This window comes from Spermophilus citellus (assembly GCF_964194105.1).
Source record: "Spermophilus citellus genome assembly, chromosome: 3".
NCBI classification, from domain to species: domain Eukaryota; kingdom Metazoa; phylum Chordata; class Mammalia; order Rodentia; family Sciuridae; genus Spermophilus; species Spermophilus citellus.
The window spans coordinates 4,161,034-4,184,214 of NC_138184.1; the positions used below are offsets into that span (position 1 = coordinate 4,161,034).

A 23,181-nucleotide genomic window follows, 5' to 3' on the forward strand; every position below is an offset into this window, starting at 1 on the left:
AAGGAATGAGGAAGGGGAGGTAAACTTGAGCACACCTTTGACAAACCCTGCCCCTTAATGGGAGTTGGTTTTAAGTCAGTGGGTGCTTGTCACTCCAGTAGAGGAAGAAAGATACCAAACTTCATTCCTTCCTGTGCATTGTAGCTTACTGAGAATGGGTAGGGTTTATTGAGTACCTGCTGTGTGCCAGGCATTCTCCACCATGATCTGACTTGAACATTAAGCTTTCATCTCAGCCACAAACCCTAGAAAGCACACAGTTTCACTTTTGAATTGAAGGTCAGCACAGAGAAGTGAAATGATCTGCTGAAAGTCACACAGCTTTTCAGAAGTACAGTCGAATTTGAACTCCTGATACTAGATCTGCAAGTACTCTTACCAAGAAAAGCCAAATGTTCACCACCGGGCACTGCTTTCTGGGTGTTCCCAGCTGTGGGGTGTGTATGTGTGTGGCAGGAGCGTGGCCTCCAGTTTACCTAGGTCAGTCTTCTAGGGTGAGGCAGGAGGCTGCTGCACCCCCACCCCAGGATCCTTGTGCATTTTTGCAAACTTTGATTGCCGCCTTTTTGTGAGGCCTGGAGCCAGTTTCCACTGCTCAAGGCTGTGAGGCGCCTGAGGCAACTTCCTTGGTCTCCTTGGAGGTCCCTGGAAGTTTGGGGTCCTGGTGTAAAGAAGGGTGTCCCTTGTCTTAGTGGTCAGGCTCTAGACGCTGCGACAGGATGCTAAGCACATGTTGGAACTTCTCCAGGCGTTCTGATAGGGGCGCACTGGCGCCCCGGCTCCCCCAGAGCAGCCTCCGCATGAAACCAGTGGTCAGGGCCTCCCTCAGTTCCGGGTTAGGCTGGAATCCTGGAAAGTGGGTCAGGTGGGCTGGGGGTGGGGCCCGGAAGGCCGCCTTGCCTCGCCCTTCCCGCACCCCGCATCGGTATTTTTTTCAACTTGAGACTTCGACCAAGCAAAAGGACTCTGCTCCAGTATGTAGAGCAACTGGGCAGGGTTAGTACTTTGCCGGACCGAGGGGTGGCTTTTCAGAGGCTCTTTCAGCCAGGGCGCCTGGGGATGGCCTATTTCAAATACAAGATTCAGGGAGCCCTACCTTGGGGCCAACCCTGAGGCAATTTGAGGTCAGAGCCATCTTGCATTGCAAGCTTGAGGGTAGGTTGGCCACCTTAAGAGAGGGAAGGGCGAAGATCACCCTTGAAGGCGGGAATGGTCCGGATGAGGAACGCAGGATAGCAGGGAGTGGTGGCTCTGAGCGCCGTGAGAGTGTTCTACCAGGTGGAAGAACTGAGTCCTTTGGAAGGAAGCTGGGCGTTCTTGGGGGTCGAGAGTCCCCGGAGGCCTGGTAGTCCCAGGTGGGAGACTGGGAATAGGACCCCGTGGGTGTGGCTCGGAGAGGCGGGGCCGCCCCTTTCGGAGCCGAGGCCATACTTGGCGTTCCTGTCAATACTGTTAATTGGTGTGCGAGCTTGGGGTGCAAACTCCCGCTCCTGTCCTGGGACAGGTGAGATTGGAGGCATCCAACTGAGACTCTGAGGGGTGTCCCTGATGTCGGGACCCCTGGCGGCCAGGCGCGGAGCGAGCACTCACCTCGCAGGCGCTGGGCAGCCGCCTTGCGGAACTTGGGCGCGTCGCCGGCCATCTGACGCGCACCGTGCAGGGTCCGCAGCAGCCGCTCGCAGCCCTCCTCCAGCGGCCCCGCAAGCTCCTCGCCCTCCAGCAGGCGCACCGCGGGCGTCCAGTGCGGCAGCGCCACCTCGCCTGGGTCGCAGGGTCCTATGGAGGGGTAGGGTCTGATCTGGGTTTGGGCGGTGTGTGGGTTTAGGGTTGGGTGGAGCCTAGGACCGAAGCAAGAGCGAGGCTTTACGGGGCTTTACCGAGAGGACTGGGTCAAGGGCGTGGTCGAGGGCAAGGCGGGGCTTAGGACAGGGCCGAGGCTAAGGGCCCTGGACCGAGCCTAGTCTAGTGTGGAAGGCGGGGCCGATGGTGAGGGGGACCGGGTCTAGGACCGAAATAGAATGCCACACGGACCAAGATGGGACCTAATGCAGGACAAGGCTTGGGGACAGACACATAGAATTGAGCCTAGCACTCCACGCTTAGGGCAGGGGCGGGGCTTAGGGCTGAAGCCCCAATGAGGCGGGGCCTAAGATAAGGCTAGGACCCAGTCTCGCCCAGGGGGCGGGGCTAGAGCAGGGGGAGGAGTCTAGGGTAGGGGCGGGGCCTAGGGCTCAGCTGAGATTCCAGTTAAAGTTGGTCTCCAGCTCCGCGCGATGTCTAATCCTAGACAGTCACTTACCTGCTCCCTCATCCAGCGCCCGCATCAGCGGCTTCAGCTCCTGCTCGAAGGCCAGCGCAACCTCTGTGTGGCTCCGTCGGAGGTGGCGCCACGTGTGTTCCAGCCGGGACACCTAAGCAAAGAGACCCGAGCCTGCCTCCTCTCCCGTTTCCATTACCTGCGCTACAGCTACCTCCCCATCCGTTTCCCACACACCTGTGGCATGAGAAGGGCTCCCATGACCGCAGCCAGCCCGGGCAGGTCCCCTGCTGCCCCTGGCCGCAACGCCAAAGCCAGCTCCACCAGGCCTCTCAGTGCGGCTGCGCGCTCCTCCAGTGGTCCAGAGCAGCCCAGCACCGCCAGCGCCCCGGCCAGTGCCAGTGTGTCTAGCCTACGGAGGCAGAGAACAAGGGTCTGGGGGCAGTAGGGAGGTTTGTAATGCGTGGGTGAGTGGGATTGGAGGTGGCACTGCCCATCTCTTCCCCCCTGGGAGGCCATGAATAGGGAAATGTTTGGAGAGCCTGGGAATCGCTCCCCTCAGCAAGTGCAGGGCACCTCCCCCGTACCCACTTCCCCTCCAGGACCAAGGTTCCAGGTCGATGAATCACCTCTCCAGCAGTTCCAGCCTCAAGCGATGCCCATGGGGAAGCGTGAGCAGTTCCAGGCCCGAAGCGACGCCCATGGCAGTTCGCTGAATTTTGGTCACTCCTAGGAGGCCTGCAGCCTTTGGGAGGGAATTGGGAGGTCAGTTCCATGAAGCTAGTATAGGTTCCATTGGGCCCTGCCTGGCTTCAGCCCGCCCCGGCGGTGGGGGGCGGGGGTGCAGGTGATTCACCTGGCAGTCCACCAATAGCAAGTGGAGGGCGGTGCTCCCAGGATGGTGGTCCAGGAACAAACCACGGAGAATACACAAGACTTTGGGGTCCAGGGGCCGATTCTGGGGACCCAGCAGGCAAGATCGGGTATGAGGGGGGCAAAAGGAGACCTCGTCCTGTGGCCTTGCAAAACATCTGTCCTCCTTCACCATTTCCTCCTCCTCCTCCTCCCACCATGGTGACTCTGGCTCCAAACAGCTTTGGCCAGGAGGTATTCTCTGGGCACTGGGCACGTGGGGCACCAGCTCACAGTAGGTCGGGGGTCTTCCAGTAAGCGCCAGTGAGGGTGTCCGGAGGGGCTTGGTTGGTGCCTTAGCATGAAGTTGGCCATCGGAGGCTCTGAGATTGTCAGCAATAGTCCCCAGGGGAGCGGGGGCCTTGGGCAACACGGGGTCACTGCCTGTCCGGGGCAGGGCAGATATCGGCATAGTAGAGGTTCCTGGGGATCATACAAGAGGGGATGATGGGAGTACACTGAGAAGATAGCTGGTAAGGTGGGGGCAGGTGGGAGATTCATGATTTCCTTCTGATTCATCTGCTCATTCAGTGGATAACACAGTATCCCAGCCTGTCTTGGGGTGCAGTTTTGTACCTTAACAACTTCTCCAGTATAAAGGCCACCCACACTTACCAATAGTTTGAAAACTACATTTAACTTTTTCATTTCTTTTTTTTTTTTTTGGGGGGGGGCCTGGGAATGGAACCCAGAGCCTCATGCGTACTGGGCAAATGTCTACCACTGAACCACACCCAAGCCCCCACATTTTAAATCTGAGTTTTTCATTTTTGCCCTTGTGATTGAAGATGGTAAGCATGGACTGAACAAAATGAAAAATAAAAATACATTATATAAAATTCAAAAAACTACACAAGTGTCAAAAACTGAACTTATTAAACTTCCAAATGATGCCTTGTGAGTTTGTGGCATGTTGACCTCTGGGGTTATTAGTACTTAAAATGATACCAAGAATTTTAGGAGACTGCATTTTCGAAGCATTTTAAAATGCTTTGTTCTAGGGGCTCCAAGCCTCCCCAAGGGTCCCAGCTCACTCCAGGAGTCAAAGTTCTGACACAGTGGCTGAGGAAGTCTTCATTCATCTCAACCCCAGGATCTCTCTGACCTTTCCCTATTCCTACTGTTCAGGTCACTCATCTCCTTTGTTTGAAGGAACAGTTCAAGCTCTTGTTCTGACCTCAGGGCCTTTGCATTGCCTATTTCTCTGTCTGGGTCACTTTCAACCCCAGTCATCCACACTTTTCTTTCCTTCCTGTCCCTAAAATCTTTCTCAGTGGAGCCTTTCCTGACAACTATTTAAAGGTGCAAAATCTACCTCCACCCCTACACATCCAATCACCCTTACTACTTTTAATTTTTATCCCAAAGCATACACAGTGGACTTATCTTTGTGGTTCATGGTCATTGTTCTCTAATAGAACATGGACCCTCTTGGATGGTAATCTTGGGCTTTTTTACTCATTGATGTACCTTAGCACTCAGGGCAGAGTCTGGCATATGGTGAGGGCTCATGTTGAATATGGGGGGAGGAAACAGGACAAACAAGAAATGAGGGGTCATGAGGGCAAGTCTTCCTTTAGATAAGATGGTCATGGTCAGCCACTTTGAGGCACTGGGGTTGAATGAGAAGGGGCCAGTCAAGAAAAGGTTAGGGAAATACGAATGATCCTGTCAATGGTGAGAACAGCAAGTACAAAGGTCCTGAAGCTGTAACTAGCCTGGGAGGTTCCAGGAAGTGAAAGGAGGATCATCTCCGCTGAAGAGGGTATTTGACAAGAATGGTCAGAAGGGTCAGCCATGGAAAGAACATGTAGTTTCTTGGCATAATCACAAATACATATTTTTAAGCACCTACAAAGTAGGTGACAACACTGGGAGCATTATTGTCTCCATTTACCAGAACAAGAAGTTGAGGCTCCAAGAGATGAAATCACATCCTAGATCACACAGATGGTGAATGGCAGAGCCAATGTGAGCCATGTGCTGCCCTGGATGACACTCACCTGGTCCAGAGTGGTCTTCTTTTGACTCCCCTGTGAGCTCCAAGTCTGCAGGCTGACTGTTGCTCCACTTCCTGTCCCTGGGGGACAGAGATAGGAGAGAACTATAGTCCCAGCCTAGGCAGGGCAGCCACCGCCAATGCCTGGAAAAGCTGCATCCAGTCACTCTGTAACTAAGCTTCTGGACCAGCAAGGTGACCTACCTCCAGAGGACACAGGCAACGGTGAAGACATCTTAGTTATTATATTTAGCAAGGGAGAGAGGGCAGGGTTTCTACTGGCCTCCAGGAGAGAGAAGACAGGGATGCTGCCCAACTTCCCACAATGCTCAGGACAGACCCCCACAAAAGTGAGAGGGAGAAACCTGGAGGATGTTGGGGGCTGTCAAAGAAGCCGAGAGACTGCGAGTACCTGAAATGTTCTGTGCGGACTGGGCAGTCCATAAGTGTATCCTCGCTAAAGCTGCGCCGCAGAGGCCCCTGCCGAATCACAGGCCTGGAGGCCACAGCCCCTGTGGCCCGGGACAGCGGGCGGCAGCCGGTCACGTAACTGAGAACCAGGGCAGGCATGCTGGGGAACCTCTCGTCCTCCAACTGAAAGAGAGCTGCTGGTCGGCCTGGCCGGGGGCGCATGACCACACGAAACACCTCGAAATGTAGAACGGAGCCCCGCCAGCGGCAGGAGATCACAGGGTGGCCCCCACGGGACCCAGAGGCACGGACTAGGAAGTCGCCATCTTGCAGAAGAAGAGCTTCGGCCTTCTGAGGATGGAGGGCAGATGGCAGGGTTTTAGGAATGAGTCCAGACCAGTCGTCAACAGTGACGCCTTCCCTTCACTTCTCCACCCACAGAAAGCCACCCCCGTGAAATTTCTGTGCCAGGCAGAGATTGGGTAGTTTCACATCAAACCATTTCCCCTTTTATGGTGGGCACACAACTGAACTACATTTCCCAGGCTCCCCTGCGCCCAGCATCATGTGGCAAGAGCGGGCCAATGGGACGTGGGCAGAAGTTCTGTGGGGAATGTTCAGACCTGACTGGTAAAACCTTGCTAGAGGAAGGTGAAGCCAAGGGATGGGTTTGGGTCCTGACCATGGAGCTCCATGTACCCCCTCTTCAACAACCAACATGAACAAGTTCACAGTGTTGATTGTTCTTAACTGATGACATCTTGAGACTCTGGTGTAGCCAGCTGACCCATGCAACTTCAAACTTGGTGAATGCCCTGGGCTTGCCATGCAAATATGGCTTCAAGAAAAACCGTTCGCTGGATCCTTACAGATCACCGTCCCCCTAAACCTCTCCTTTATACATTTCCGAGCAATCTTATGCTAACGGTGGTGGCTGGTGTCAAAATAAGGTGGGAGGGCCAGGACCCCTGGGAGATGCAAAGTGGAGCTGGAGAGGGAAGCTGAAGACAGAGGAATAAATACATGACACACGTACAACCCTTCCTCTGGGTCTGGCACTGCTTTTGGTGTAAATGGTATTAACTCACCAAGTCCTTGTAACAAGGCTAAGTGGGACGTTTTATTATGTCCATGCTCAAGATGGAGAAACTCAGGCCCTGGAAGGTCAAATAACTTGCCCAAGATCACATAGAATGTATACGTCAGAGTACTGGGATTTGAACCCAGGATGTCTGGCTCCAGGACGGGGGTTTAAAAACCAAAAATCTCCCAGAATCTCATTGGACATTCAGAGTCCCAGGCCTCCTGGGGATGTGACACCGAGTTGGAGGTGCGAGCCTTGCACTGAAAGGGAGATGCCAGGAGAGAGACAGGGCTCCAAGGGAGAGAGAGAGAACTGATGGGGTAGTTTGGAGGGCATTAAGACCCTCTTCAGTCTTCATCACCATCCTCAACATGATCCCAAGATGGTGAAAACTGAAATAAAGAAAGTGATAGTGCACAGCCAGCCAAGCTTCATGACAGATAACAGTGCCCCTGCCACCAGTCCCAACAGACCTGGGCACTAAGTCCCTTAGGCAGGATCCAGGCAACCCTGAGTGGAGGGTAAGAGAGATTCCCCATCAGATAGTGCCGAGACCCTGCAGAAGTGGTACCTGGCGGGATAGGAGTCCATGGTACCAGGGTTGGTGGTTGAGGTCCTCTCCATTCAGTGGCCCCTGCATAGACATCTTGAGGGCAGAGGGTGCCAGGGTTGAGCTCTGTACTTTCAACAAGGCTTGGTCTTCCACATCTGCAGAATGAAAATAATGAGCCCTGCTTTTGGAGATGACAGCCCACATTCTATCACATCTTGAAGTACAACTGTGTAATGAGATATACGTGTGTGTGTGTGTGTGTATAATGTAAATACCTATGATATATATATCATATATCTATTCTGTTCTAAATTAAACAAACTACTTATAGCTGGATTTTACACACACACACACACAAACACACAATTTTTGCTGGGCATTGAATCCAGGGCCTTATGCATGCAAAATACATGCTATACTACTGAGCCATATCCCTGGTCCAAGATTATATAAATAAATTTATGTTTAGTATTTACTACATAAAAATAAACTAATATACATATGTTGTATATAAAAATCTGATTTGAGTAACTTATGTATTCTATTTATAAATAAACATTACATAAATTTACTTCTAAATGTTTACATATTATGTAAAAATAGAATTACATAAAATATATTTCTAGGGCTGGGGATGTGGCTCAAGCAATAGCGCGCTTGCCTGGCATGCGCACAGCCCTGGGTTCGATCCTCAGCACCACGTACAAATAAAGATGTTGTGTCTTTGTCTCTCTCTCTCTAAAAAAAAAAAAAAATACATATATATATTTCTGAATATGTATTGTATCTATTATATATTTATGTATTATATAATACATTGTATTATTGTAATATATAACATCTGTATATTAGGCATAATATTATATCATATGTTATATTTTATATTTACATATTATATACAATTAATTATATATAACATATTTAAAATGTATATATAAAATTTATATATATATAAGTTCTGTCTACTAATAACTTTGTATGATATAATGTCTGCCTCAAGTAACTTCTTTTTTTTTTTTAAAGGGAGAGAGAGAGAGAGAGTTTTTAATATTTATTTTTTTTTTTAGTTCTCGGCGGACACAACATCTTTGTTGGTATGTGGTGCTGAGGATCGAACCCGGGCCACACGCATGCCAGGCGAGCGCGCTACCCCTTGAGCCACATCCCCAGCCCCTCAAGTAACTTCTTTAATTTGGAGTTCTGTAGCTCCAGGGAAGTAGTCATGCATCTATGGAATTCTTGCAAAGAGAGAAGATGTAACATAAGCATTACTCTCAAATAGAACATAACATTTTTTTCAGTACTGGGGATTGAACCTAGGTACATTCTGCCACTGAGCTACATTCCCAGCCCTTTTATTTTTGTTTTGAGAGGGTCTTGCTAAGTTGTTCAGGCTGGCCTCAGACTTGAGATCCTCCTGCTTTGGCCTCCCAAACAGCTGGGATCAGGCGTAGCCCCCACACTTGGTGGAAAATAATCTTTCTGAAGTGAAAAAGATGAAGCTGTTGTATACCACCACATTTCATAGAAACTTGATTCACGGGGCTGGGCGTGCAGCTCAGTGATGGCATGCACAAGTCTCCAGGCTCCATCCCCACCCAGCATGGGGAAAATTTTTTTTTTAATTCACCGAGTCACTGAACTTGTGTTTGTGGGTAGTGACCTGTGTGTCAGTGCCAAGTGCTGTTCCAGGAACTGGACCCCCAAAGTGGACAAAAGAGATGGGAACCCCTGTCCTTGGTGGAGGATGTCACGGAGTACCTGGTGGAAAGACAAACCCAGGTGGGATGTGATGCAGGTTCGGAAGGCAGGATGAAGTTTCCACAGGTAGACAGGGAGGGCTCATTCAGTAAGGACTGGGAGAATTTTGAGGGTATCGACCAGGTGGCTCTCTGGGTGGAAAAACCCTGAAGGGGGGATGAATTTACAAACATGCACTGTTTTGGGGCAGCGGTCCTGGGGTTTCTCAGGATGTGAGAAGATCTAACTCATCCCTTTAGCATGTGATGCTATTTTTCTCTTTTTAGCATTTTTTTTCCCCAATGCTGGGGATGGAAGTCAGGGCCTTGCACCTGCCAGGCAAGCGTTCTACTACTGATCTACACCCCATGCACTTTTTAAATGCGAGGACACATTTGGAGAAATATCAGTGAGTAGCAATTTTGTGTTTGCAGCTTCTTCTTGTGTTTTGGAGCCCATCCATTCCTTCGTTCTAAGGCATTCTGGGAGCTTCAAAATCATTCCACAGGCCCCTGGGCAAGTGTGTCTCAAATGTTGGGAGGTAAAATTGCCTTGGGTGGGAGGGAAGGGCGTCTATTTCTTAATCCCCCCACCCCTCAACATCATGTGAATGCCTCAGAGGGGTCTGATTCCTGCTTCCTGAGTCAGAGGTCTGTGGGCCAGGAAGGGGCAGGAAGTTTCCAGATCAGTCTTGGCCAGCTTTAGGGGAGGGCAGCTGGGCTGGGAGCTGGCTCCAGGCACTGCATACCTGAAGCCAGGTGTGTTCTGAATACCTGCCCACTTCCTGTTTGTCAGATGGACTAGGCTCTGTGGCCTTGGTCTTCTCCTCTCCCAACTCCAAACTCCCAAACTCCTCTGCCTCAGGCCCCCCTTAGTGGGAGTGGAGGTGGATCACGCAAGTCAAGGTTACTTTGGGGATTTCAAGGTGGGCACAGGTCAGTCAAAGTCCAACTAAATCATCCTCCTGCCTTTCAGAAAATTTATTTGGGTGGTGGGGGAGAGAGAAAGGGGGTAGAACGGGGAAAGGGGCTGAGCTCAGGAGTGCCACCACATATAGGAGACAGCCACAAGCACACACAACACCCACACAGGGGGGCCAAGGGCTCTGGGGTCTTACATTTGAATTGAGCACTTAGTGTGCGCTTTGCCCTCTCTAGACCCTGGAGATGCTGAGATCAAATCCCAGCCTTCCCCTCCAGAGTACAAAGACGGATAGGTAAGACACAGCAGGAAAACAATGAATGAAGATAATTTCTAAGAGAATTCAATGTGGGTGATAAAACAGGAAGATGTGATAAAGAAGGCTGGAGGGGGCCGGTTGCTTTAAGCAGCAAAGTCAGGAGTTGATGACATAGGAGCTGAGACCACAGGACAGAGGGAGGCAGCACTGCAAAGATATGGAGTCGTCCGGGTGGCAGGTACAGCAAGTGCAAAGACCTGGCAGTGAGATGAATCTTTATTTTTACACTTCACACCCTGGAGGAGCTGATGTGGCTGCAGTGCATCGAGCAAGGAACCGAGTGGAAGTCGAGGAGGTCAGGGAGAGACCGGCGGAGAGAGCCCGCACAGGGGCCGGTGCGACCCGGATTTTAATCTCAGTGCGATGAAATGGGAGCCTTGGAAGGGTTTTAAACCAGGAAGTGGAGCGACCCGATCTGGGATCGCTCCAGCGAAAGTGGAATCAGAGGATTCCTGGGTTGCACAGGAAACACAGAAGAGCGCATGCAGGTACACCCAGCTACACCGACACGTGGGACGCCCAGCGACCCACTCGCTTGCTCACTGGATGCCCTCTCTAGTCCATGCAGACGCGCATGGACAGGCCCCCAGATCCCCCCTGCAAGCCGGTACCTGGAATGAGAAGATTCTCCACCTCCAAAATTCCCTAGTCCTGGATCTGTCCAGGGCCTCCGGCTTACCTAGGCCCGATCCATGAAGGTCTAAGGAGGATCAGCCGCTCCAGGTCCCTCCCTGCGCACTGCAACTAGGCTTAGCCTCCCCAGACCGCACCTAATGGGAACCTAGCCAGGCCACCTGGCCACGCCCTCTCTAGACCCCGCCCCACTGGACCACGCCCCGCCTCCAAACGTAACCTCCCAGGCTCCCACCCCGCCCCTCGTCCCTGCCCCGCCCCTAGATCGGTTCTTTGCTAACCACGCCCCTTTTCAAAGGTATTTCTTTCCGGTAGACCCCGCCTCCTTGGGAACTCCGCTAATCCCTTCTCCAAATGGCCCCGCCCCCTCAAATGTAGCCCCTCCTTCTTCCGACTGACCACGCCCACTCAGCGCGCACACACCGTTCTCAGGCCACTAGAATGATTTTCAAATGCACAGACCTTAGACCCGCCGCTGCCAACAGGCTCTCCCTGAGCACCCGTGCACCCGGTGACCTGCGCGACCAAGGGAGGTGCTTCTTTCCCCGCCCCCAGGGTTCCGGGTAGGGGCGGGGCGCCCGGTCTGGGTCTGATCCGAGGCCGGGGGTGGCCGCGGCTGTGACATAGAGAGGCGTGCACTTCCTCCAGACTGCCCCCTTGGGGTTCCCGAAAGGACCCCGCGTGGGTGACAGGTTTTGTGGAGAGACTTCCGGGAAAACACAGCACGCGTGGAATCGGGCCGGACTGTGGGGCAAAACGAGGGGAAGCGCCCAGGTGGTGGGACGAGTGGAGAAAGTGAGGGGTGGGCAAGAGAGGCCGCTCTGCCCACGCCTATTAAAGGCTCAAAGTGTGAGTTTTCAACGGTTCATAATAAGTCTTGAAAGCAGTAGCCACCACGACTTTTACTGAGCACTTACTGTATACCGAGACTTCTGCTGGCCTGTCCTACCTCATAAGTTTCAGTAGGTCACTCGATGGGGGAGGTAGGTTCCCAAATTTTTGATGCAGACACTGAGGCACAGGGGAGCTAAGACATTTGTCCAGATTGTCCTGTCGTGTGAGTGGTCGAGACGGAATTCAAATCCGGAGGCGTGGAAGGCTTTCATCTTTGCAGCCCCACTATCTCTGATCTCCACGATAATTGAGAGTGCAGGGAAAGTAAATGGTGACCCATTTTACAGAGGAGAAAACGGACGCATAGAAAGCCAAGCATTCTTGGGGATGAAAGTTTTGATGTCTGTAGGATCACAAAATTGGGAATTTCCAGGTAGAGTTCCCCTCCTCTGCCTTCCACCCCCACCAATAACAGGAAAGTCTCCAGGTTCCGCAGCGGTTTGGGTAGTGAGAGGGTCAGGGGGCCCCTGCAGGGAAGGAGTCTAGCGCCTCCTAGTGGTTGTAAGAATTAGAACCCGGCAGCTCCCTTTCAACCCAGGTTGGCCCAAAGTACCCATGCCCCCTGGGGACCCGCGTGGAGTGGGGGAGCCGAGTCATATGGAGAGGGCAGGGGGGTGCTACTTATAGCCTGGTGGGGTGAATGGGGTGAGATAGTTCTCTCACTGAAGATGATTTCAGCTGGTGACAAGAGAAGGGCTAAACGAATGGATTAATGAATGGCACTCTCCAAGTCCCTAAGGACAGGATGATAGTAGCTTCCATTTGGGTGGTGGCCATGGCCGTGGTGAGAAAGAATTTGGAATAAACGCGAGGCGGAGACAAGAGAGCTTTCGATCATTTATTAATACAGCCAACGGGTATTTATGGAGCTCGTGTTTCTGCTGAGTGCTAGATGGGGGAGGGGTCAGCAAGCAAAGAGTCACATATTCTCAAGTAGACAATGAAGAAATAAGCACAGTCATCTCTCAGTACTGCGGGGAGTGTTTCAAGGCCCCCTGAGGATTCGCAAATCTGCAGGTGACCCAGTCCCTTCTATAAAAGGTGTAGCATGCAGTATGCTTTAATTCATATCTGCACGACTTACTATACCGATTACCATGTCAATTCTGTGTACATAGTTGTTACACTTGTCTTTTAAAGAGAATAATGACAAGTAAAAAGCCTGCTCATGGTCAGTAGAGACATTTTCAGTCTGTGGTTGGTTGAATCCAAGGATATGTAACCCACAGACACAGGAGAAAACTGTATAATAAATAGCAGGTTTGTTGGGTAGTGATCCGAGCTTAATGTAGGGTGATATGGGATGGAGGGAAGGCTGTGATTTGAAATGGGGAGGTTTGGGAAGACCCCCAGAGCCTTCTGGGCTTCAAAGAGGACTTGAGCTTTTGCCCAGAGGAAAGTGGGAGCCATAGAGGGTAGAGGAGGGACAGTGCCCTGGATCAGGTGCTCATGGTCGCCCCCTGGCTGTTGCAGGGAAGACAGTCTCTGAGAGTTCAAGGCTGGAGTCAGAGTCCAGGCAAAGGTGACTGCACTGATCCAGGCTGGGTAGATAGGAGCCGACCCGGGGTGGAGGCAGAGGAAGAGGTGACAAGTGGGTGGATTTCGGATTCATGTTAGAGGTGGCACTGCTTAATTGCAAGGGGGTGGGATGAGGAGGAAGCAGTGACCTCACAGTCCAGCCGGATTGTTGCCCTGCAGCGCTACCTGCTCCCGGGTGCCCAGGCCTGTGTTGAGAGGGAGGTGGACAGGGAGGCCAATCCCGCGTGGACCGGGTGGGGAGGGGCTGAGCTGCAGGTGCTCCCTCTCCGCCCTACAGCTCCTCCTCCTCCACCTCCTCCTCCACCCCCTCCGGGGTGACAGTTAGAGGCACAGAAGAGGAAGTGGTAGCCCTAGTTGTCGCTCCACAGGCGGGAGGGCGGGCGGGTGGGTGGTGGAGGCCGCGAGCGAGCGTGCACGGGCAGCCGGGCCCAGGCCTCGGCCGCCATGGAGCTGTGGCGCCAGTGCACCCACTGGCTCATCCAGTGCCGGGTGCTGCCACCCAGCCACCGCGTGACCTGGGAGGGGGCCCAGGTGTGCGAGCTGGCGCAGGCCCTCCGGGATGGCGTCCTCCTATGCCAGCTGCTCAACAACCTGCTGCCCCAGGCCATCAACCTGCGAGAGGTCAACCTGCGCCCCCAGATGTCTCAGGTGAGGCCGCCTGGCTTTGGCCGGGATAGGGGGACCTGGGCTGATCAGGAGGGGCTAAGCACTCTGCATCAGGGCCAGCAAAGTGGGGGGGTTCTGGTTCCAGGCCAGGGCCGGCCCAGCAGGTGGCCCATCTGAGGGTAGCAGGTCCCCTGCGTGGGTGGCCTGAGTCGAGCTGAGAATGGCCAATCGGGGCTTAACCCTCCAGCCCCCACCTGACTCTCCTGGGACCATCGGGTGGGTCCTGGGTGGGGGGGCTTGGGAACTCTCTGGGTAGCCACCAGGGTGCCTGAGGTTCCGCCTGTGTTGACCCCCAGATCCTGGCTGTGGGGGAGGGGCCCCCACTGACTTCTCCCCCACATGTGCCTCCTCCTCCCTGGCCCGGGCCCCTTCCTTCCCCTCACATCTTCCTTCCCCTTGGCTTCCTGCCTGGGCCTGGGACAGTGAGGTCTAGTGGGGGGCTGCAGCCCCGGGGCCCTGGACTTCCTCTCTGTACCCATCCCGTGGGGACATGGAGGCAGGCCTTGGTCCTGACCGCTGGGACCAGTTCCTGGGGTTGGGGGCCTAGAAGGACGGGGTATTTTCTCTGCTGGGGTTTGAGCAGGGGCCCAGGCTCCAGGACGTAGGCTGACTGCATTGCCCCCCGTGGGCTCAGGAAATACATTCAAATCGCCATTTGAATGTGGTTGGGGTGGGGGTGGTGGCAGGACTGTCCTGTCTCTTTGGTACCTTCTCTGCTTCCCCATGGTTGCTGAGTGGATGCTGCTGCCTGGGAGAGGGGACAGTGCAGGGCTGAGGAGCCCAGCCTTCCTGGGGCCTGGGGGCACATGGGTTCTGTTCAGGGAGCTGAGGGTACATATCTCTGGCCCGGGGTCTCAGAGGACATGACTCTGCCATGGATCAGGGGGACCTGGTCCTGTCCTGAGCCTTAGGGACATGGTCCTGTCCCTAGTCTGGGAGACATGGCCTTGCCCTAGGTCTGAGCATCGTGACCCTGCTCTGGGGTTCGGGGGAGAGCTGCTGCCTGGCCCTCAGCCCTCACTGCAGGGTAAGAGTCTTATCCCCAGCAGCTGGGCTGGTGGGCTGTGGCCAGCGGGGGCATGGCCTCCTGGTTGTCTGAGGACCATGTAACTGGAAGAGGGGGGAGTGATTGTCCAGGCAGTGGGGTTCACTGGGGACTCCTGGGGGGTTTCCTAGGGACAGGGCCATGGGCCTTCTCCTCTGTGTCCTTGGTGCCAGGGCATTGCCCTTCCCCACTGGGCAGGCCTTCCTGAAAGGGAGAGGGAACTCAGAGCCCTCTCCTGCCAGTCCCTCCGGCCAAAGGCCGCCCAAATTTGCCTATATTTCCCAAACCTCCCCCACCCCCCAGCTTCCAGGGCATGAGAAAGTAGCCCTAGATCTGTCAGGCCCAGCCCTGGCAGGGAGTCAAGGTGCCCTGTAGTGCTTTAATAATGGTGACCGGGAAAGCAGGTAGATTTAAGGACGAACTTCCCCTCATGTGTGTCTTAACCGAAGCCGATTTTCTGAAGGGCAAGCAATCATGGCACTAATCCCTAGGGAAGCAGCTGCCCTCCAATGGCAGCCCCAGTCCTCCATACCAGGCCGAGTTGGGAAACCAGCTCTGGCCCTCAAAATGCACTTGAACTCAAAGGGCCAGGAAAAGGTGCCCCCAGCCCTGTGATCTGGGCTGAGGGCCCTGGGTTGGCCTTGCCTGGCAGAGTCAGGCTTGATGTCAGAGGGGCTTGCGCTGGGCTTTGTCTGGCTTCCTGTGCCCAGCTGTGCAGCCCCAGGCTGGGCAGGGGGTACCCTGACCCTCCCAGTCTGGGGGCTCTGTGCCTTCCTGTCCCTGCTGTGCCTGGTACCCAGTGGGGATGTGTGCGGGGAGCTGGGAGGTCCCCCCTACGGCCCTTGAGGAACAACCGCTTGGTTTCTGGGTGCCTGTCAACAAGTTTAAGCAGAGCCATGCCTGGCCCACAGGATGTGGGAAATGGGAAGGTGAGCCTCAGGGGTAATGGCACAAATAAAGGTGTGGAGGCTGGGCTGAGGTGCCTCCCCATTCCTCCGGCTTCTCATTCCTGGCCCTTCTCCTTCGCACAGTTGTTTCCAAGGAGGAGGAAAGAAATCGCATTCATCACCCATCCCCCCCAACCAGCCGTCCATCCGTCCACCCAACCAGACAACCATCCATCCATCCATTCACCCGACCAGCTACTTGATTTCCATCCACCCATCCATCGATTCAATTACCCATCCATTTTTCCATCCTAACAACATTCATTCATTCATTCATTCATTTTGGTACTGGGGATTGAGCCCAGGGGCTCACCAGGCTACACCCCCATCCCCTGTTAGCTTTCATTTTGAGATAAGATCTTGCTAAGATGCCCAGGCTGGAATCGAACTTGCCATCCTCCTCCTCAGTCTCCTGAGTGACGGGGATAACAGCTGTGCACCACCAAGCCCGGCTCCTCAGTCAACTAGTCAGCCATCCGTCCAGTAATCACTGTGTATGCCCGGCCCTGTTCTTGGTGCTGGGGACAGGGGGACTTAGACATGCAAACCCCTGTTATGGAGGCACCTGCCTTCTAGCAGGGACATGCCTGGATCGTCAGGAGGTGGTAGTGTTCTGAAGAAAGGAAAGCAGGGAGGGGGCTTGGGAGTGTGGGGTGAAGGAACGGGCCACACGGACAGGGAGCTGCAGACAGACACACAGGCCCCCAGGCAGGGCGGGCAGGGATGGCCCAGCTAGGGGGAGTGGTGAGGTGGGTCAGGTGGGAGTGAGGCTGCAGAAGGGGGTGGGACACTCTGAGATCCAGTGATGTGGCTATGACGGGTAGCACAGAGACCTGGACATCACAGTTGCTCCTCTTCTGTCCTGGAGGCTGAGTCTGCAGAGATGGATTTGAAGGCTGAGGACGTGCGGAGGAAGGGATGGACTGGGGGATGGCACCACCAGGATGTGGGGCTCCTCAGACTCGGGTGGGGGCAGGGGCTGCCCAGGTCCCCGGCCCAGAACCCAGTGGCTCGGGGTCGGGGTGCAGCTAGGAAAGCCTGTGGTCAAGGCAGGAGGATTGCATGAGCCCAGGAGTTCAAGGCCAGCCTGGCGACAGAGTGAGACCCCATCTCAAACAACAACAGAAAATATGTTTCTCTGGGGCTGTAGCTCAGCGGTGGAATACTGGCCTAGCGTGTGAGGCCCTGGGTTCCAACCCCAGCACCGCAGAAAACCCTAAAACACAAAGTACCAGAAACCAAAACACAGTGCTACTCAGGGTGGGGGAGGGAGCTGGTGGGTCAGTAAGAGCAGAGGTCTGGGGATCAGTGGCTTGGGGAGCCACACCTGCATTCAAATCCTGCGCCACCACTTCCCGCTCCGCCTCTCCCCAGCCTCAGTTTCCCGTCTATGAATCTGAATCGTGGATGCAGATGGCCCTGGGTGCTGATCAGTGCTGGTGTTCAGAGCCGCTCCGCCTGAGCCTGGCACCCTCCAGCTGGCTGAGGTCTTCCTGGAAAGGATGTGGGGTGTGAGGCTGAGGCTGCGAGCCAGCTGGGGGTGGGGGTTCTCAGGGGGGAGGCGGGATTTCGCCCATCTCACGTGTCCCCAGAATTTGGCAAAATTTGGAGACGTATTTTCCAGTTCCTTGAACTTTTTAAAAATTTTATTTTGACTTTTGGATTGGCATGTGATCCTCGTGCTTATTTATGGGGTACAGGCACCGTATTACGGTGGGATACGATGCAGTCGATCTGCTCTGACCCCCTCAGGGTCATGAGCATTTCCATTTTTCTACCGTTACTCTTACTTTGTGTTTGGAGCATTCAAATCTGTAATTCTTCATAAAATGCAGGATAGGTGGTTTAAACTGCAGTCGCCCCTGTGCTGTAGAACAGCTGGGCTTGTTCCAGCTGAGCCCTGGGGCCTCCGTCCCAACCAGTCCCCACCCCATCCCCTTCCGTCTCTAGAAGTCACCCTCCTCTCTATTTCTACCAGATCAACTTTTTAGCTTTTTTGAGTGAGGCGTGGGCCTGGGGCAGGTCCTCTTCCTTGCAGGTTGGAAGGTGTTCAGGGGGTGGAGGTGGGAAGCTGCCCGGCCCCCAGGAGGTTCAGGATGCCCTAGGGAGGGAGCTGTCCAGCCCTGGGTGTCCACCCCGACGTGGTCCTCGGGCCTCACTTTCTGTAGATTCACCTGCCGTCTACTGGGGCTTGAAAACAGCAAATAGAAAACTTCAGAAATAAACAGGCATACTTTAAAATAAGTTTTATTAAAGTCTGCGATGCCATCGTCCCATGTCCCCATGGGTTGGTGGCTGGTCTCTTACTCTGCCTGATCGAGAAGCCCGGCTTCATGGTGGGAAGGAATGTATGAAAAGCGGTGCCCACACCCCTGGGCTCCCCAGACTGTGCCTCCTGGGCCGGTCGGAGAGACCCGGAGGATCTGGGAAGCGGTTGGCTGTCGCGTTAAATAATACATTTGTGATTCAAATATGACAACACTTAAAAAGCTGCCCAGGGACGCTTCGACTCTCAGCCCTGGCTTGAAGCTGCCTCCCCACACGGGAGCTGCCTTTAATATGTCGATTTTGTCACGCACACAGCCAGCGGCAGCCCAGGCCCTGAGTTACACACTGTGCTCCATAATGGGGCTTTGTCAACCACAGTCCTCAGCGGAGAGGAGCCTGTGTCCCCTGAGATGCTGTAAGCAGCACCTCTTATGTTTGAGGGGGGGCCGGGGGAAACCCACCTGCTGCGCTGCCATCTGTGTGAAGGTACAGCAACACGGTTGTGTGTGGCAGGTGAAACTTGGTGACAGTCAATGACAGCCTCACTGGCTTCCGTGTTTATGATGCCAGGCTGTTGATCTCTGCTTAGGAGAACACTCCTTTTACTCACACGGCAACAGCCGTCGGTTGCTAAGTGGTCTGCCGTGGGATGCAGGCAGCCACCTCGTGGGTCTCCTTGGCTGAGTCTTGATTGGAGTGTGTAAGTGGGCCCTTGATGCCCCACAGTGACAGCATGCCTGACGTCACTTGTCCCGGCCCTAAGGGACATGCGCTGCTCCCCCTTGCGCCACCTGATGCTCTATTCCTACTTTCCTCCCTGGGTAGCTGCCTCGGGATCTTTCCGGACGGACACACAGACGTCCTGGTTGAGGACGAGGCTGCACATATTAAGCCTACTTACTTTATGTTTTGCTCGCTACCCGTGGACGGTGGCCTCAGTGAGGGGCCAGCCAGCTCCAGACTGTCTGACCCGGGAACTGAAGGTGCTTGCGACCCAGACCTCTGCAGGAAAAGTGTTCAGGTGCTCGGACTAAATGCTCCCCACCCACCAGCCGTTAAACCCTCACCACAACCACTAAGGTCCGCAGTGCCATCACCCATTCTCCACAGGGACTCGGGAAGTTGATCAATGAGTGTGTCCCAGGTCACCCAACTGGAAACGGCAGAGTGGGGATTATGACCGCAGCCTGGTGCAGGTCCTTGTTTCCTGACTATGACACCTGCATTCCATTGTGTGGCCGATCCCCGTGGAACTGACCATCCCCTGGGACGGACGCTGGGTTTTGCCAGGCTTCTGTTATACCAAGTGCACAATCAGTGACCTTGTCCAGGGTTTTCAGTGTCTTCACTATGGGCACACGTACACACACACACACACACACACACACGACAGGAAGGGTAACTATGTGAGGGGATTAGATGTGTCAATTAATTTGTGACAATCACAATACAATGTGCGCATATATATCAAATCTTCACATTGTCCATCTTGAACAAATGTTTTTTTTTTTTTTTTGGGGGGGGTATTTACCGGGGATTGAACCCAGGGGCCCTCTACCACTGAGCCCCATCCCCAGTCCTATTTTGTATTTTATTTAGAGACAGGGTCTCTCTGAGTTGCTTAACGCCTTGCAGTTGCTGAGGCTGGCTTTGAACTTATGATCCTCCCACCTCATCCTACCAAGCTGCTGGGATTACAGGTGTGTGCCACCGTGCCCAGCTTGGACAAATTTGTCAATTATAAGACCAGGGGGAAACAATTTCCTTATTCTACAATTACAGCTTCTAAAAAAAAAAAAAAAAAGACCTTGTCCATGAACCATTTTTCAATTTTTCATCTTCCTCACTGTGCGATCATGGACATGTTATTTAACCTCTCTGTGCCTCAATTTCCTCATCTATAAAATTGGAATAATAAAACTCTATCATAAAGCATGGTCATCAGAGAGACATTTACTATAAAGAACCTAGGGCCAGGGCTGCGGCTCAGTGGTAGATGCTTGCCTCACACGGGTGAGGCACTGGGTTTGATCCTCAGCACCACATAAAATAAATAAATGAAAGCAAGCTATTGTGTCCATCAACTAAATATATGTTTTAAAAAAACTGGAAAGGTACCTGGTCGCATGTAACTGTTATTATCACTGCCATGTTTATTATCACATGAGCAGAAATAGCCGTGGGATAAATTTGCAGAAGTGGGATTTCTGGGTCAAAGTGCATGATCCTGTGTGTTTTTTGGTAGATATTGCCAATTTGTTCTGTGGGTGGGACTTGCTACATGGGTCCTTCCAGTGACACCTCAGAGAGCTTGTTTCTCTACCACCTCCCCAGAAGACTGTTCTTTGTCAGCTCTTGAAGTTTTGCCAACGGGGTGGGTGATAAATGGAACCCTTGATGGCCAAAGTCGCACTCTCCTATTCCAAGTGAGGCTGTCTCTTTTCCTGTGTTTTAGAGAAATTTGTATTTTTTTTCTGTGAGATAATATCTGATCATATCACTTGCCTTCTAAATTTTCCTTCTAAGGCTGCTGGCCTTTGTTCATATTGATTTTTAGAAGCTCTTTATATATTAGGCTGGTTTCAATTTCAAGTAAAGTATTGATCAGCCTTGTGATCTTGGCACAGAAAAAAACTTCTAGCTTATATGAGCCCTGATTGTCTTCTCTATAAAAATGAGGATCTTAATAGCATCTTATCTCAGAGCCGTGTGAAGGTTAAACATGGTAAGACAAGTTCTAAATTCACAGCGATCAACGTGATCACGGTGATTCAACGTATTGGAAGTACTGAATTAATGGGAGTCGTTTTTGTTAATTTGATTTCATGAAGCTTGAGTTGCTTGTAGGCAACTCGAATATATAAGCCTGTGTTATATTAGCTGCTGTAACAAACCGCACCACTTCAATGATAATGCAAGTTCATTTCTTGCTCCCATTGCAGTTCAGTCTGGGTCACCTAGGAGGTAGCAAGGGGGTGGCCCTGCTTTATAGAATCCCTCCAGGGTTCAGGCTCCTTTTACCTCCTGGACCTGGCCTCTCTCCAGCCAGAGGGGGAGGAAAGAGGGCCGGGGAGGCTTCATGGGCCGAGGTTGGAAGAGGTGTCATTAGCCCCGCTGTTGTTCTGTTGCCTAGAACCTGGGCTCGGCCTGTCCAGCTCAAGGAAGATGGGGATGGGGCTAAGCTGGGCGCTGGGGAGTGGAAGGGCCTGGCTTGGGGGACATGGAGTAGCCAGGGCCACAGAGTGTCACAGCGGGGCCTGGCTGGCTCTGAGGAAGGCCCCCACAAGGTGAGGGAAGACTTCAGCTGGGTACAGGGCCCTGGTGGGAGCCGTGGAGCAGGCTGCGGAGGAGGCCTGTGAGGGCCAGTGGGAGGGAGGCCGGGGCCAGCGCTCGGCCCTAGCCTTCCTTTACGTTCTATTTTGTTTACTGACCTTCTCTCTCTCAAAAACAAGGGTCGAGTAATGAGATCGCGGGACCCCACGGCCCCTAAGGCTGAGAAGAATTCCCGGATTTGTGCCGGGCGAGTCCAGGCTGCCGGGACCCACCTGCCTCGGCCCACCCCTAGCTACGCGGGTTGGGCCAGTGTCCACGCCTTCTCACCCTCGGGTTCTTTGAGAGATGGGATGATGATGGTGATGATAGAGGTGACCCCGCCATGGCCACCACCCACCTCAGGCTTTTCTCTGTCTGGGGCCCTGGGGTGGGTCATGGAGAATCCCCTGATGAAGGAGGACACAGGTGACCAGGAAATAGGCGGTGGCAGCGCGGTAGACCATGCTCACTGGGAGGAAGGCGGAGCTCAGGGAGCAGAGCGCACCAGCGTCCTGGGAGCAATCAGGGTAGGCTTCCCGGAGGAGCTGACGTGCCAGCTGGAGGTGGTAGTTGGGGAGGGGACATGTTTGAGGGCTGAAAGGAGCTGCTTGTCCCTCTCCTGAACACTACGGGTATGAGGAAGCGGGCAGGGCTGGGAGGTTTTGGATGGGCGTAGCTGGGTTTCTAGAAATCTTACCACATAGAGGGATGGACTGTCCTCTTGTGAGACCAGGGACGGAGTTCTGAAACCTGACGTCAGGAGGAACTTGGACGTTGGGTCACTTGGGGGACAGTGGGAGACATGAAGGATGTTTAGGTGGAGAAATCTAAAGACTGAGGACTTTCTGATCTCAGTCTGCAGAAATTTCACTCGGGAACTTCTGATCTTGTGACCTAAAAACCCGATGAACCTGACTTTGTCAGAAATGCTCATGGCCTCCCGTGGTAACTGCGCCCTCGGGTTTGGCTGGGTCGGGGCTCAGATGGCGGCTCAGGACCTGCCTTGCCCCTCCTCTCTGTCCTCATCCTGCTTTCACGGGATTCTCCTCCTGTTTCTAGCCATTCTCCCCCTCACAGAGTCAGGCAAGGGCCCCCCAGCTGCCCCACACTGATTTTTTTCATAGCTTTGAGTTCAGTGGAAATCACAAGGGTCAATTTTCTGGGGACTCAAGCCCAAACCCTAGGATTGACTTCCACTGGGCATGATATTTTGGGGGTGCATTTCCAGGGATGGAACCCAGGGTCCCCTGCATGCTGCATAAGCACTCAACCACTGAGCCACCCCACCCCCCAGTCTGTGACAGATGTTTGTCTGGAGAGGTCCCACATCCACGCCTCGGCCAATTGCTGAGCACACCTTGTCCTGATTGTCAGCCCGGGACCCCCCCATTCTTGAGCCAACCCTTTCAACTAGGAGAAGAGCCGGCGCTGGCTGCCCACCTCCCTGTTCCGTGGGTTGGGGAGGAGTGGGAGAAGATGCCAGGGGACAGCAGGGTGCACCTGGCATCAAGCACCAGCTGAGGCTCGGGTTCCCAGCCTCTGCATCTGACATCCGGGGCTGGCCCTGTCCTGGGAGCTGCTCTGTTTATCACAGCATGATTGGCAGGCCCTTGGCCTCTGCTCCCTTGGCTCCTGTGACACCTCTCCCCTGCAGCTGTGACCTCGGAATGTCTCCAGATGT

At 53.6% G+C, this 23,181-nt stretch overlaps 2 protein-coding genes across 2 annotated transcripts in view; one reads left to right on the forward strand and one right to left on the reverse strand.

The window, feature by feature from the left end:
* Window positions 1-171: 171 nt before the first annotated feature.
* Window positions 172-11,349, reverse strand: SH2D3A (SH2 domain containing 3A). Its single transcript, XM_081288291.1, has 10 exons — window positions 11,292-11,349; window positions 7,235-7,371; window positions 5,581-5,930; window positions 5,173-5,249; window positions 3,114-3,592; window positions 2,887-3,002; window positions 2,495-2,669; window positions 2,300-2,411; window positions 1,591-1,776; window positions 172-849 (listed from the first exon to the last, which is right to left on the reverse strand). The coding sequence occupies exons 2-10, from the start codon at window positions 7,307-7,309 to the stop codon at window positions 689-691; spliced, it is 1,731 nt and encodes a 576-aa protein (XP_081144417.1). The 5' UTR covers window positions 7,310-7,371; window positions 11,292-11,349; the 3' UTR covers window positions 172-688.
* A 2,293-nt stretch (window positions 11,350-13,642) lies between these two features.
* Window positions 13,643-23,181, forward strand: part of VAV1 (vav guanine nucleotide exchange factor 1) — a 49,058-nt gene continuing 39,519 nt past the window's right edge. Inside the window, exon 1 of the mRNA XM_081283115.1 lies at window positions 13,643-13,910. Coding sequence (XP_081139241.1) covers window positions 13,707-13,910 — 204 coding nt within the window. The 5' untranslated portion in view covers window positions 13,643-13,706. The remainder of the gene's footprint in view (window positions 13,911-23,181) is intronic.

What these genes read in the sequence shown, in the direction of transcription:
- SH2D3A (XM_081288291.1), bottom strand. Translation starts at nt 7,309, where the DNA reads ATGTCTATGCAGGGGCCACTGAATGGAGAGGACCTCAACCACCAACCC. An exon ending in GTCCGCACAGAACATTTCAG is followed by an intron (nt 5,250 to 5,580) that starts GTACTCGCAGTC and finishes TCTGTCCCCCAG; the next exon opens with GGACAGGAAGTGGAGCAACA. An exon ending in GGCGCTGGATGAGGGAGCAG is followed by an intron (nt 1,777 to 2,299) that starts GTAAGTGACTGT and finishes ACCCCTCCATAG; the next exon opens with GACCCTGCGACCCAGGCGAG.